General features: G+C 40.5%; 1 protein-coding gene across 1 annotated transcript in view; it reads right to left on the bottom strand.

The window, feature by feature from the left end:
• Window positions 1-487: 487 nt before the first annotated feature.
• The window catches only part of GDF11 (growth differentiation factor 11), a 31,051-nt gene continuing 15,507 nt past the window's right edge, over window positions 488-16,031 (bottom strand). Inside the window, exons 2-3 of the mRNA XM_087710279.1 lie at window positions 2,900-3,273; window positions 488-1,102 (exon numbers count right to left, since the gene is read on the bottom strand). Coding sequence (XP_087566405.1) covers window positions 722-1,102; window positions 2,900-3,273 — 755 coding nt within the window. The 3' untranslated portion in view covers window positions 488-721. The remainder of the gene's footprint in view (window positions 1,103-2,899; window positions 3,274-16,031) is intronic.

The following is a 16,031-nucleotide window of genomic DNA, read 5'->3' as shown; positions in this document are numbered from 1 at the left end:
CTGAATTCTTTAGGGATTCAGTCTCTCAAAAGGCAGGCAGGTTCAGCAATCCTCAACTTCTAAAATCATCCCTCCCCTCCCACCCACCTCCCCCAAATCCAGGATGGCACGTATCCCTCATGCTGGCAGATTTCATTCATCTTCATCATATAAAATACCCATTTTAACCCCCTCCCCCTTCCCCGTGCTTATCTCTATAACTTCATACAGCGTTTTATTCCACATTATCACAACCTAAGGAAGCTTTCCTTCTTGTAAACGGGTTGAATAGCTTCTTCTTTTTTTTGATGGACTTTTCTCTTTATCACCACGTTGGAGTATCAGATCAAGAGAGGAAAGGTGGGGGAGGGGGTTGGGAAGGGAGAATGCCAGTAAAAGTAAAGCTTGAGAAGTGTTGGGTCAAACAAAGAGCTTGAGGAAGAGAGAAGAATGCTTGTTTCAGATCTGACTCAGGAATGGAAGTATCGATCCAAGACAACTTATCCGCTCTCCATTAACGCGATGTCTGTTTTGATTATTGCACAGCGCATGTTGTCACTTTAGAGATTTTCGATACAATTCTGTTTCGTTTTGTTCTTTTCCCACAATTACTTTCTCTTCAAAAGTGTTTTAAAATGCTAATGAATGGATTCATCAATGTCAGGGTCTATCTCGAAAGCAAGAATCTGGGCTAGAAGGGGAGGGAAACAGGAAAAAGAATGGAACAGAACAGGCTGGGAGTTTAAGAGCATCCACACCTGTCAACCACCATGCCAGGGATTTTGCCGTAGATTATCTGCTGTTTGTCATTGAAATACAGCATGTTGATGGGAGACATCTTGGTGGGTGTACAGCACGGCCCTGCTGAGCCCCGGGGATTGGCTTGCTGCACCAAGTGGGTATGGGGATATTTCTGCATGAACATATATTCACACTGGCCTGAACAATAGTTGGCTTTGTACCGCTTTGGGGCAATTATCCAATCCCAGCCGAAAGCTTCAAAGTCAACAGTCAGGGGGTAACGGCAACAGCGGGACTCAGTTGAGTGCTCATCACAGTCTAAGCCTAGATTCCTTCGGGACCGTTTGTTGTTCTCCAGCACACGCAATTCCATGAACGGGTGCTGCAAATGACATACAAAAAGAGAAATCACAGAGAGAGGCATTTAGGTAGGATGACTATTGGCCCCATGATGAGATAATAGTTTCTAGCTGGGGAAAACAGCCTGTGGCGAGAGTTTTGATGGGTATCAATTACATGCACATCTATGCCTAATCCATCCTCAAGTTTCATCTGTGCAACCTTTGCTATCCCCCTTTGTACCTCTTAAGTAAACTAATGCTATGAATATACATTCACCTTCGCAGACTTACCAAATCCAATACAATCTCTTGACCATCTTTCCAAGATAGCCCACACAGTTGTCATTATTTATTCCAATTATTTATTCAGTTTCTAATAACAGTCCTGAGCGTTGCTCCTTTAAAAAAAAAAAAACCACTTCAGCTGGCACTATTAAGCCTGATGGTGAAAAATACCTTGAGTAAATGTAGGTCTGCTACGAAAAAAAAATTCCATGAAAAAGTGGAATATTGATCCATCAGTTGCTTCTAGGGGGGGGAAAAGTATTCAGGCTAAAAGATCAGTTTGTAGGTAATGGATGAATAATACTCTGAAAGATATTTTTTAATGTATTTTATGTTGTATTTTTTATTAATTATATGTGGGTTATTCTTAGTTAAGCTGTAAGAATTATTAGGTAAATATAATTAAAGGGGTAGGTTCCAAGGAAATACTTCAGAATGAGAGAGAGGATTTTAAAAAGACACATAGGAAAATTGAGATGAAACTCATATAAATAATTTGCTAAATGTTTTTGAGATAAATAATTTGATGAGTTATAAGATTAAATTAAATCATGATACAACGCATGATACAATAGCTCTCTGTGTAAAAAAGAAAGCTAATTCTAATTTTAAAGTGTTACTTTAAAATATACCCTGCTAAATTCTGAATTCCTGAGAAGAATATTTCATTGTTAGATTTCTAACACACACTGAAATTGAATTGCCCTCATTTTTCTATGTAAATAATATTAAACTGATATAAACTTATCTTAATTCTGTTTGAAAGCAATGAATATTTTGTCTAAATCATGCATATGGCTGTAATAAGAATATCACTGATTGTATTATCAAACAAAAATTACCATTGTGCAATGACTTTACATTGCACAATGACTTTACATTGCCCTGACTGACATCTAAACATCTCTCAGTAGTAACACTGCAGTCCCCAACTGACCATAGAGGTCGCAAGAATTCCCTTCTTAAGTCCTAGCCCTGACAATAGCATAAACCTACTGTTAAGATGAAACAGATAAAAGGAAATTACTTCCCATTCTCCAACCTGCATTTGATTATTACATTATACAGCGATAGTATTGATTCTGAAAGGCAGAGCTCCCTACGGAACACCCCCAACTTACCCTAATGTTTAAACTAGGCCAGAGTTATATTATGGTTGTCAGACCTTCAGGGTAGTCCAGACAGGAAACCATAACCATGAATCCTAACAATAACTTTATTATAAGGTTACAATAGCAGACTCTTGAAAGTCTGACAGAACCTCTCCCTTCCCTTGCCTTTACTTTCCAAAGAACTAGGGAGTCTCCCTTCTGAGATGCTTTCTCCACCCACATACCACCTTTGGACTCAGTTTTTGTTTATCAGATTGTTGTCTAGGCTGCAGCTCTTCCTCCTGTGCCCCAAGGTTATTCTCACAGCCCATTGCAATGGCTGAAGAAGGTTGACAGATATGAGCTCAGCGGCCAATCAAAATATTCCATGGGTGTCCAGCTCCATTTTCAGGCCTAGGATCAAGAGAAGAGGATAGATAGCGAGTGTTCTCATTTACCCACCAGGCCTTCAGCACCAGGCCCAAGAGAAGTCACGGCCAGATCATTGCCATTGGGATCAAAAGCGTTGATTTCAATACCCCAGTTGTTCTGAGGCTGCTTGAACCAGTTCTGGAGCACGTGCTTGAAATCAATGCTCTGCCAGTGGCCAATGCGTGAATTCAGGTCAATCTTGAGTGAGCGGATACGGATATGTCGGCTCCCATCTTCTGTCACCGGCTTAAGACGCAGGATCTGTAGATAAACTGTGGATGTGTGTTGAACAGGCCTTAGGTACACCCAGAGCTGTGCCTTTACTACCTTGGTGAACATAATTTTGGGGCTGAAGTTGAAGAAACAACAATGTGGATTGCCTTCGATCTGTACCACTGGGTCCGCTGGCAGAGAAAGACAAAAAGAGAAGTAGTGAACAGACCTTCTTCATACCCCCAGTTTCCCACACTCCTGATACGTTTCTGTCTAAGGCGCAATTACTGTAACACCATCATGATTATCATATAAAGATCAGAGTTACTGCATAATTGAAACTTTTAATGCTGAGTCTGCAATGAAAGGAGTGTTGAACAATAAGGTTTCTCTTAATTGGCAGCATGGCTTGGCCTGAAGCACAGGGAATATTAAAATCTTCAAGATAAATATATATTTTATGTAAATAAAAGTCATTAAGAAACCATTTACTGCATATCCAAATCATTTATTCTATATACCATATCCGTATTCTAAATGATGTAATACAGAAATAAAGATGACACTGGTGAATTAGTAGCCATTACTACTAGTGGCTTAAGGTGTTCCACCACTGGAAGATGGAGCCAAAAAGGCTAGACTTAGAAAAATTTAAAAAATGGCATAGAATAAAGTACAATAAATAACATCTAGAGTTTTAGACATTAAGATGATTGTGCTGCCTATTAAATTCAAGACCCAGATTTGAATTCACTTCCATTTTCAGAAAAGGGGCTTGTAACTCAGCAGAAGAACTTCTTGGTAGAAATTACTTTTTCTCTCCTGTTGCAGTCTTTCTCTGCAACCTTCCGGAATAAAACTTTCAAGCAGTATAAGAAAGGGAAAACAGGAAAACTTACATCCCTTGCTACTACTCCATGAATGGGTTATCAGATAATTTGGGTGTATGGTATAGATGATGGCTAACCTTATATACTCTATAAAAAAATAAAAGTAGGATCAAATATGTAATAGGCAGGAGAAAATAATACCAGGTCTTTGGGAAGGACACTACAGGTGGATAAAAATGCCAAATCTGGTTTAACCATCTGCCTGACTGTGATGAACCGTAGAGAGAGTCAGCCAACATAACTGTGTGGATAAAGGGCCTGATTCTTGGGAACGACTCCATAGGTGGATAAACATGCCAAATCCAGTCTCAATATCTGGCTGACTGTGTGATGAACCATAATAATCCCAAAAGAACTGGAGCACCACTTGAACACCATTGGCTTCGACAAATTCACCCTCAGTCAATTGCAAAAGTTGGTTTTACTCTGAATCGCTTGCATCCTGCGACAATACCTCTAACACCACCAAACATCAACATCTGCATATTCCAGGTCTTTGGGAAGGACTCTATAAGTGGATAAAAATGCCAAATCCAGTCTCAACATCTGGCTGACTATGCAACGAAAATAATAATAATCCTAATTTGGGCCTGAACACCTTAATTTTACAAAAAATACCTTGCTTGGAACTGCCTATAATAATAATCTGCCAATAATCATAATAATAATTCTTAGATCCTTGATGTGGTCTTGAATTATTAGATTGTTACCATCTTTCAGTGTAAATCTAATTGGAGATTAATTATATAATCATCACCATCAGTGGCCAACCATAACAGCACCAACAGACATATTATAGAAAATGGGATAATGAAGTAATAAGAATGGTATATTTGAATACCTGCAAGAAATACCACTTGCCTGAAAGCCCAAAACTCGTTGGGCCACAAAATAGACAAAGTAATAGAAAACCAATAAACTAAAGTGTCCCGGGACTTTAGAATTCAAACAGTCAAGCATTTGCCACATACAACACCCCGGATTTAGCAATTATTGACAAGAAAGACAAAAAAAAGTTACCTTAAATGCCATGGAGAAAGGGCAATGTAATGGTACGTAAAACATATGTTTTACTTGGAAGCAAGTCTCTTGAGTTCCATGGGGCATTCTAGATATAAATGCATAGGCTTGCAATGGTAATTCATGATGAAATGCAGTAGCAATATGTTGGGACAGGAAGCAGGAATAAATGAAGCTATTATCTGATTTCAATATAGAGCTCACTAAAAATGTGCTGGTAGAAGAGCTTTAGAAGAACTGAATGTAGCTAGAAGATAGCCAAGCCTCTAAAGAATTTTGAGGAGTTTGCCAAAAGGATTTTTAAAAAACCAACCTCAAGTCAGTCAAATCTGTTCTTCTCTTTGTAAGCATAAACTCCTTTCAACAACCATTGTGTTATTCTCCAAAGGGAATCCATCATGAAGAGTGCATGATGATAATGCAGGTAGACCTCGGCTTAACCGCAATTCATTTAGTAACCATTGTTACAACAGCACTGAAAAAAGTGACTTATGACCGTTTTTCAGATTTGTGACTTTTGCAGCAGCCCCATGGTTATCTAATTAAAGTTCGGATGCTTGCAGTGATTCATATTTATGACAGATGCAATGTCCTGGAGTCACCTTTTGCAAAGTGAAGTCAATGGGGAAGCCTAATTCGCTTAGCAAATGTGGCAAGTAAGGTTGTAAAGTGGGGCAAAGCTAACTTAATGTCTCGCTTAACAACAGAAATTTTGGGTTCAGTTATGGTCGTATGTCAAGGACTGCTTGTATTGTGTTGTTTAAATTAGAGAGTTTTAGCTCTCTAGCTCATCTTTTTGTAGTCATAATGTTTATCAAACTGTATCACAATAAGTTTTTGTCTTTTTCTAAAACATTATAAATTATTATCTTTTGTCAACAATGTGAAGTCACAGCTGCTGGTACTTTAGCATATACACCAAGTTCTTCCCAAGAATCTAGGATGCCATAATCTGTCAGCATAGTATATATGTGGATCCAAGTGGCGTGGCCCTTTACAAGTGACAGATGGAAATTTCTAAGTGCCATTTAATATATTTTGGTCAACACACTGTGCCAACTTGAGACCACCACAGCTGGTTTATGCCATTCAATTTTCAGATCTTGGTATTTTCTGATCTTTTCCAGATGTTTGTCTTTTATTCTACTATCTACTATCTGGTATGGCCACTTCAATTAGCCACACTTTCTTCTTTCAAGCCACTTCATATCTGCTATATTATGAGCCAAGACTTTTATCGGTCTGTTATTGCGGTTCGTCGCAAAGTCAGCCAGATGTTCAGACTGGATTTAACATTTTGTCCACCTATTAGTTATAATTCATCACACAGTCAGCCAGATGTGTAGACTGGATTTGACATTTTTAATAAGTGGATAAACATAAGTGGACTCAATGTCCTTCCCAAGTATCTGGAATAGGCAAATGTTGTTTGATGGTGTTAAAGGTATCATCTCCAGCTGTTCCAAGAAAGCTGCCTTTTATAATCGACTGATAGGGATTTTGTCAATGCTGATGGTGTTCAACTGGCGTGCCAGTTGTTTTGGGATTGCACCCAAGCTGCCTGTTACTGTTGGTACTATCTTTGTTTGCTTTTTCCACAGTCCTACATCTTTTTGCAAGTGTTTATGATTTTCTCCTATTCTTTCTCTTCTCTTCTGGTGCCTTCAGGTACTGTCACACCTACTATCTGGACCTTTTTGTATTTCTTATCTACAGTTGTTAAGTTTGGCGTGTTATGTGAATGTTACTTGTCTGTTTGAATTCTAAAGTCCCAGAACAATTTACCTTCTTCATTTTCTGTTATTTGGTCTATTTTGTGCTCCCATCCGTTCCTGCTTGCAAACAAGTAGTATTTCTTGCAGATATTCTAATGTACCATTCTTACTCCTTTGTCATGCTGCTGTTTGAAGTCTCTCTGTGCAATCTTCTTGCAGGAGCAGACTGATGTAGAGCTCTGAATGCTCTATGGCCTCTTGAAAGAAGTCAGCTTAAGAGCTACACAGCAATGCTGTTCAGCCCTATACACTAGCCCAGTGAACAATAACACCTATAAAAGAAACTGTAACAGACTGAAAAATATTGTGACAAAGGGCAGTGGTTCTTCTAAGATTAAATCATGCATATTCAGAACCCAGTTAATTTAATACAGTTGAACTTGGCCATTGCTTAGCCAGTAGAGTAGAATATAGGTCTTCTTGAAAGGCTCAAGTTAACCCCGGTATTCTTCCAGAGGTGTTAACCCTTTTTTAAATACAGCCTGCTACTAAATAAAATATTTGGCCATCATTGTGCAGCTTCAGAATGATTGTAAATAGAGCCAGATTTTTCTATACCAAAAGCATGAAATAACGCCTTAAATAACTGAGAATATGGCTACTTCTAAACGTAAATGGATATGTCCCTCCTCATCCCCTATCCCAACAGAGAGACCCTTTTCAGCCCCGCCCCAACCCATCCCCACCCACCAGCAAATAGTTATAATGCTGGGGATTAAACTGAATTAGCAATAGACTTTCCCTCTTTGATTAATCTCAAGACTTTCTCCTAATCAAGGTCAAACTTGAATTTGGGAGTAGAATTTTTCCCCATTTTAGCTTCTGTACTGTAGGTGGGTGTCATAAACCCAGTGAGAAGGACGACAGTTTCCTGGCCTCTCTCCTTTACTGAGCAAATTGATTTACCTGGGAGCAATATCAAAATGCTGCAAGAGCCAAGGAAGATCATAAGGATTAATGAACTGAAGCAAAAGTCAAAAACAGATGTAGCGGTATTGAGATTAGGAATAACATTGTTTCCAACAACATTAAATAGTCTATAAGAAATATTTCTAGAGGCTTAGAGTAAAAAATTGATTTCATCCAAGCTTGGATGGAAATTTCAGACTGAAGCTGGATTTTGCTCAGAAACTGGGCACTCAGAAGCTTTTCCATAATTAGTATTATGAACTTTGTTACCATGAAGAAGCAAGACAATGGGCTTGTTTAGAAAGCAAGGAGTCATAACTTTCACCTGGTAGTCCTCTACTTAGGACCACAATTGGGATTGGAACATCTGTCACTAAGTAATGCAGTTGTTAAGTGAATCACATCTGATTTTATGAACTTTTTGCCATGGCAGTTAAGCAAATAATTCAGATTCAGATTCAGAAGTTTATTTGTATGCCGCCCTTTTCCCTGGGGGGACTCAGGGCGGCTCACATCCGAAAGGGAAAAGGGAAACAGACTTTTACATATATGACAACACATAATTAAAAGAAAACACAACATTCATACCATTCGGGAGGGTGCAATCTTAGCCCCAGGCCTGGCGGGATAGCCAGATTCTAATGGCTGTGCGGAAGGTCTGGAGAGTGGTGAGGGTGCGAATCTCCACGGGGAGATCGTTCCATAGGGTCGGAGCTGCCACCGAGAAGGCCCTCCTCCGCGTGGTCACCAGTCAGCATTGACCCGCAGATGGAACCCGGAGGAGGCCCAATCGGTGAGATCTAATGGGTCGTGTGGAGGTAATTGGCAGTAGGCGGTCTCTCAAGTACCCAGATCCACTACCATGGAGGGCTTTATGAGTGACAAGTAGCACCTTGAAGCGTATCCAGAGATCGACAGGTAGCCAGTGCAGCTCGCGGAGGATAGGTGTTATGTGGGTGAAGCGAGGTGCACCCACAATCGCTCGCGCGGCTGCATTCTGGACTAGCTGAAGTCGCCGAATACTCCTCAAGGGCAGCCCCATGTAGAGCACGTTGCAGTATTCCAGTCTAGAGGTCACAAGGGCACGAGTGACTGTTGTGAGAGCCTCCCGATTCAGGTAGGGGCGCAACTGGTGCACCAGGCGAACCTGGGCAAATGCCCCCCTGGTCACAACTGATAAATGGTGTTCAAAAGTCAGCTGTGGGTCCAGGAGGACTCCCAAGTTGCGGACCCTGTCTGAGGGGTGTAGTGTTTGACCCCCCAGCCTGAGAGATGGAATACCTGCCAAATTGGCAGGAGGGAAACACAACAGCCACTCGGTCTTATCTGGGTTGAGCACGAGTTTGTTGACCCTCATCCAGTCCCTAACGGCTTCTAGTCCCTGGTTCATCACGTCCACCGCTTCATTGAGTTGGCATGGGGCGGACAGATACAACTGAGTATCGTCCGCATATTGATGGTATTTTATCCCGTGCCGCCGAATGATCTCGCCCAGTGGTTTCATGTAGATGTTGAAAAGTAAGGGGGACAGGACCGAACCCTGCGGCACCCCATATGTTAGGGGCCTAGGGGTCGATCTCTGCCCTCCAACTAACACCGGCTGCGACCTGTCCGAGAGGTAAGAGGAGAACCACCGCAAAACGGTGCCTCCCACCCCCACCTCCCGCAGTCGTCGCAGAAGGATACCATGGTCGATGGTATCGAAAGCCGCTGAGAGGTCAAGGAGAACCAGAATGGAGGCGTGGCCTCCATCCCTGGCTCTCCAGAGATCATCGGTCAATGCGACCAAAGCGGTTTCTGTGCTGTAGCCAGGCCTGAAGCCGGACTGGAATGGGTCAAGATAGTTAGCTTCCTCCAAGGACCGCTGGAGCTGAAAGGCCACCACCTTCTCAACAACCTTCCCCACAAAGGGGAGGTTGGAGACTGGACTAATTGCAGTTGTTAAGCAAATCATGCGGTTGTTAAGTGGATCTGGATTCTCCCATTGGTTTTGCTTGTTGGAAGTCTCCTGGGAAGGTTGCAAATTCCCATTATGTGACCCAGGGACACTGCAGATATCATAAATACATGCCAGCTATCGAGTTCCCAAATTTTGATCACATGATCGCAGAGACATCACAACTGTTGCAACTGCAAGGACTGGTTATAGGCACTTTTTTCAGTCATTAAATGAATGGTTGTATATCAAGGATTAACTGTAACTCTATTCTCTATAGGTGACAGAAGGGGGGGTATGAAAGTGGGAAGCCCCCAGCTGCCACCTTCTGCCCCAATGTGTTCCCTGCTGCCACCGACACGCTCTGTGCTCTGCCCACCTTCTTGCTCGCCCACTCACCCAACTCTCCCTCTGGCCACTAGTGGTTAGTTGTCCATATGGAGGTGTCTTGTGGTGAGTTGGCAGAGGTAACTTGGTGATGGTGAGCTGGCCACGGCAAGCTGGTCACAGCAAGTTGTCCCATTCCAGGGGAAATTGGTTTCAACTCAAAGCAAAGAGTTTGTGGTTCAGAAGTTCAATCACTGTGAAACCCTGAAATTTTGGTTGTTCTGGATTCTGGCCAAGACGAAATCTGGAGGGAACTTCCAAAAGTGATCAGGAGAAGATGGGTATACCTCTCCCTTCTTCATCCACATGCCTTGTACACCGCCAATGCCTTCCTTTTCCTGTCTTCTTAGTCATAAACCACTGCCTCTGATGACTCCGCTCTTCTCTGTTCTCTCCATTCTGAAATCCTCTGTCCAGAATGCATCATTGTGGGTCTATGTCCATGCCAAATATGCTTATTATAAAGTGCTTTATATTACTTCAGTCAAAAGAAAATCCAGTGCTGGCTATTTCGTGCATGGAACCTTTTGTGCATCCTTCAAATGGTGTTGAAAATTGTTTCTGAAATGTGCTGTAAAATATCCCTGTATCGTCTGCTGGCAATAAACTATTAATACTATGGAAGCCTTGGCTGACCTATAGAATACAGAGGCAGTCCCCCCCCCCCCCCCGATGACTGCTGCCAGGGGCTCACTTCTTCCTTCACAAAGTCAGAGTAGTGGAAAACTAACAGTGACAAAGCAGGAGGAGGACGCACTACAACTTGAACACAAGTAGAAAAAAGATGAATCAGATCAACGTAGACTAGATGGCACAGGAGATAATAACAAATGTTTCTCTGCCTTTCTGCCTTTGGCTTACAGGACTGAGTCAAACTGCAGCTCTATTACTCTTGACAGTCTTTGATGCTATTGGCTAAATTCTCTTCCTGCAGCCCTGGAGACTTTTCTCTGTCACAGTACCAGTCTTTCCTGTCAAACCCTATCCAAAATATGTCGAAGGGAAATCTCTGTTCAACATCTAACTTGTTACAATGAATTATAGGGTTCCAGCTTTTTATTCATGCTTCGTGTTTATATAAAACCTCTGGGAAAGGTCATCCAGAGTTATGAAACAAGGTGTCTCTGGCATGCTGTTTGGTATTTTGCTCTATTGCTCCTGGTTCAAGGAACAACAAATGTTTTCTTGGTTCAGCAATCATTTGGATCAAAATGAACCAAATGAAACTAAATCTAAACATGATAGAGACAATAGCTGTTTGGTATAGGATAAAAGCACCAAGCTAGTATCCAGAAAATTCTGAGTTGTGACAAAGCCAGCAGGGTGATTTGGACCAGTCACTCTAACTTAGACCTAGGAAAGAAGGATGGAAAAAGACAGAGAGATGCTGTTGATAAGTAAGACAGACATATTGCAGATTTAACATCTTCTTCTTGTGCCATATCTGTGATCAGAGGTTGGCAATCATGTTGGCGATCCTATTTTTATCAACAGTCTCACAAAAAAGTGCTGTTGAGTTGTGTCCAAGCCAGTCCCTTAGATTTTGAAGCCATGGTGTTCTTCTGCCTGGGCCTCATTTCTCTTCAAACTTTCCTTGGAGGATTAAGTGAAGTATGGCATATTTTGTCGCATCACACATCCAAAATATTTTAACTTTCGCTTTTTTATGGTTTACCACATGTCCAAAATATGCTAACTTTCGCTTTTTTATGGTTTTGATGATTTCCCTTGACTTTCCCAGGCATTTTATCACCACCTCATTTCTGATTTTGTCAACCCAACTTATATGTAACAGCCGCCTGTAAAGATTTAACACAGCTTTCAAAAACAGGCCTGTTGTCTATCTCAAGATTCCCTGGTGATGGCTGTAGCGAGAGGCTCATGCATCCATTTAAATCTAATGTAGCACCTACAGCCACTCCTAAGTCAGACAGATGTGTCATCAGTTATCTATGACATGGCACAAGCATTACAATTACAGTTCGGCTGTTACTATTTGTTATATGTGGGACTATTTTTAAAATGGTGTAGAAACTTCAGTGGCTGCAAAATGTGACAGATAGGTTGCTTGCAAACCATTCCAGAGTGCCAGGATCCCTTGATGCCATTGCTGGAAAATCAACCATAGGCTACCATTTTTTTTAGGAATCACTGAAACTATAAAGGCAAAACAGTTTAATATTCCCATCCTAAATGTACCGTGACAAGTTGAAATGCTCTGTTGCACTCGCTTCTTTACTTTTCAGTGAGGAGCTAAATCACATTTATCTAGACAAAAATTGGGATTTTAATATTTCAACATTATGATTTAATATGTTTCTATTGATGGTGGGGGGTTTCCCCATGCATTTTTGTTTGGAAGTTGAGATATTCAGTAAATAAAATATATTATTTACAAAATTAGGATTTATCTTTAAAAGAGACTAGGTGTTCAATTCCAAAGATTGGTCTTCTAGATATTTCCAAGTTAAGAAATAAAATAATATGAATGTTCCCAGGCTTTTTGTTGTTCTGCAGTAAAGCATCTGCTAAGTACTTCTCGACAGAATTCATATTGATCAGGTTTCACATTATCATTAGATTTTTCATAGTTCAAGTCCTTCAATTTTATCTGTCTGTTTTCATAGAAAGGAGGACTTTTTAATCTACCATATAGTACAAGCATTAGTTGTATATTATCCTTGCTTTGGAATACAGTGCAATACAGATAGTCCTCACTTAATGACTTCAACTGGGACTGACAACTCCATAGTTAAGCAGTCATTAGATAAAATATCAGATGACCGAGCTAGATTTAAGTTGACAATATTGCTGCAATCATTAAGCAAATCACCCTAGGTTGTTATGCATGATGTCATTTGACTGCAATTTGCATCTTACTGCTGGCTTCTCCATTGACTGCTTGTCAGAAGCCACCTTTGAAACTTGTAAATTGTGATCATGTGACTTTGGGGCACCATAACTCTCATAAATGTGTGCCAGTTGCAAAGCAACTGAATTGTGATAATGAGGACACTATGACTGTTGTAAGTTTAAGAACTGGTCATAAAACCACTCTTTCAGCGCCGTTCTAAGTTCAGTCACTAAAACAGTCATTAACTGAGGACTACCTGGATCAGCATAGGTTTCTTTAACTCTTAAAAAATCCCTAAAATTAAACTTTAACACAGAATTTGTGCACCATATCACTAAAGAAACTTACCCATATTAACTCATACTTCATTACCTCACTGTTAGCCTTAAATGAATCATATAATTTTACAATGTCTCATTTCTGTAATTTGGGGAAAAAAGATTAATCATTAGTGCTGATTAAGATAAACTTATTTTATTTATTTATTAAATTTATATGTCACCCATCTCACTATCAACCAACTCTACATCAAAGGCAACACTACTGAAAAATTAAGCAAGTATAAAATATATATTAAATAGACATTGCTTTCCATGCTGTCCTGTCCTTTCTCCAAGAGTACCTGTTCTCAACAGATTTTAAAATAATCAGATGTTATTTGTTGATTTGGAAACAAAAAGACAATGTTTTAGAATAGAGGATATTCTTGGAACAATCTGCTGCATATCTATATATCATCATATACATGGTTTATATTTTCTCCTTCTGAATGTCTCCTTTAGTATGGTATTGAAATGTCACTGCATGAGAGGCCTCTTGGCATAACCTTAAAAATATTAACAAAACTTTAATTACTGCCATTTCTTGGTCTGTGATCTTTAGTGGTCTGGATTGTTCTGATTGAAACTGATCTCTTGCTAATCCGTGTCACATTTTAAATATCTTCAGCTATCTAGTTATGTATTGCAACCATAAATACAGACCACCTATAAAGGCAGTCTTTACTAGAATCTAGTGAAATTCTCTTTACTGGAGAATCAATTTTCACCATAAATCCAGGCAATCTTTACTAGAGAAACAGAATAAATAAAACAAAACATGCAAACATTAAAAGCTCTTAACAATAATCTAATGCATTTTCAGCAAACAAAATGAGCGAGGAATCCTCTCATCCAAAACCCAGCCATGATGGTTATCATCCCTGCATAGAGATCCCAAGATAGATGCCTCATGTATAAGACAAGCTGGGAAAAATCAGAGGAGAAAACCTTCAGGACCAGATGCTGCAGACAGGAGATTCCTCACATTCTCTTGGCATAGAACATATGGCCAGGAAGAATGGAGAATCATTTCTATCAAGGCAGATGTGCAGACAAGAAGAGTGATTGGGATTGAATCCTGTTGTTATACAAATAGGCTGAGTGTGAGAAGGAGGCACTTCTTCCCTCCCTCCCAATATCAGTTAGCAACACCCAGTGGACAAACTCCTTACCTTCCTCCTCTATTCACAGACATCTGGGTTACATTCAGTTAGGAGGGCCCCCTTGCCCCTGCCTAGTGCACCCCGCTCAGCTTAATCACCCCCAGCTGCATGTGCCATGAACCGCAAGGCCTGCTAACACACCAAGGTCATGACACCAGCCAGCCGCCTCTCCCGGTACAGCCAGCTAGGAGCAAAGGCCTCTGCTAACGAATGCCCAAGGCAATTTGCTGAGCACAAGTCCCAAATTAATGCTGTGTTCCCCTGAGAATTTCTCCCTGTCAGTTTCTGCCAGATCTTAAAGTGACAGAAAACCTTTCCTCCTTTTCTCTCCCTCCCCCCGAATATTTTAGGCCTAGCCATTTGAAATACACCAGATAGTTACAGGCGTTGTTGTGGCAAAAGGCTTTGAGACCAAAAGTTAGACAATCCATTGAAGCCTTGAAAATAAAATATTGCTAACGTGTTACATCTAAGCGCCCTAAGCACCTATGTGAGGTCCCTTATTTATTACGTTGAAGTCTCCAAGGAAGAAGAGATTGTGGGCACTATGTAATAACATCCGTATCAAACATTAACCATCTCTCTCTTACTGCTGATCATCTATTCTCAATGGTATTGGATATGTGTGTCCCCTCCCCCAGCTTGCCAAGGCGCTGTCCATGGTTCTGGGCCATGCCCCTGGCTATTTCCCCATTTGCTGCTAAAAGAGGGAGGGAGAGAATGATAGCATAATGGAGGTCTAGGACCATGCTGTTAGCAAATAATAAAAGTTGTAGTTCTGCAAATCCAGAATTCATCTGAGTGGGGAATGGTGGCATACAGATAACCATTTTGAAACTCTGGAAATGTAGTTCATGGCGAAATATATTTTCAGAATGCGATACTAGGCTTGATTCTTTTTAACCAGGTCTTCATCACATGGATACCTAGCAAATTGAAAACATGAAGGATTCTAATTTACTTCTCCATACATTTTTAGAGTGGCTCAGTGAATTCAGGAGTGAATTTGGCGACCCAACTTAGGATCTGCAAGATTTAAGATAGCATGCACTTTGTGATTCCTATATTAAGGGGAGCTTGGAAGATAAGTATGGTTTTAAAACGGGAAGAAGAAGCATCAATAACCTATACTATGCTCATGACACTAATCTCGATAGCCCAAAATATAAAGTATCAAGTAGATAAAAGTTAAGGGGCCCAGTGAGAAAAATGGCACTAAAAGTAAATATAAAGAAGACGAAACTAATGACAACTGGCAGAACAACCAATCTTACAATTAGCAATGAAGGCGGTGGATAATTTCTGCCTTTTAGGATCAACCGTCAACAGCAAAGGAACAAGCAGTCAAGAAATACCATATGTCACAGACTAGCTCTTGGTTGAGCAGCTATGAAGGCCTTGCAAAATGCTGGGGAAAGTGAAAGGAAAGAGAAGAAGAGAATGACCAGCAGAAGGTGGATAGTTAACAATGGCGATGAATGCACCATTGGAAGACCTGAAAGATCAGGTTAGGGATAGCTTGTCATGGAGAAAATCTATCTATGTGGTCTCTAGGAGTCAAAAACAATTTGTGTCACATAATCAATACCATGAATCAACTATACTAAGCAGTTCAAAGATTTAGAATCTTCGTTGTAGCACTTTTTAGAGAATTTAGCTTTTATACATTCCACATAGAGCCTTTACATTTCTATG

This window comes from Thamnophis sirtalis, unplaced genomic scaffold (assembly GCF_051295495.1).
Source record: "Thamnophis sirtalis isolate CommonGarterSnake01/CBP01778 unplaced genomic scaffold, rThaSir2_p1.2 scaffold_3, whole genome shotgun sequence".
Taxonomy (NCBI): domain Eukaryota; kingdom Metazoa; phylum Chordata; class Lepidosauria; order Squamata; family Natricidae; genus Thamnophis; species Thamnophis sirtalis.
This window is presented reverse-complemented; position numbering and strand designations above follow the sequence as displayed.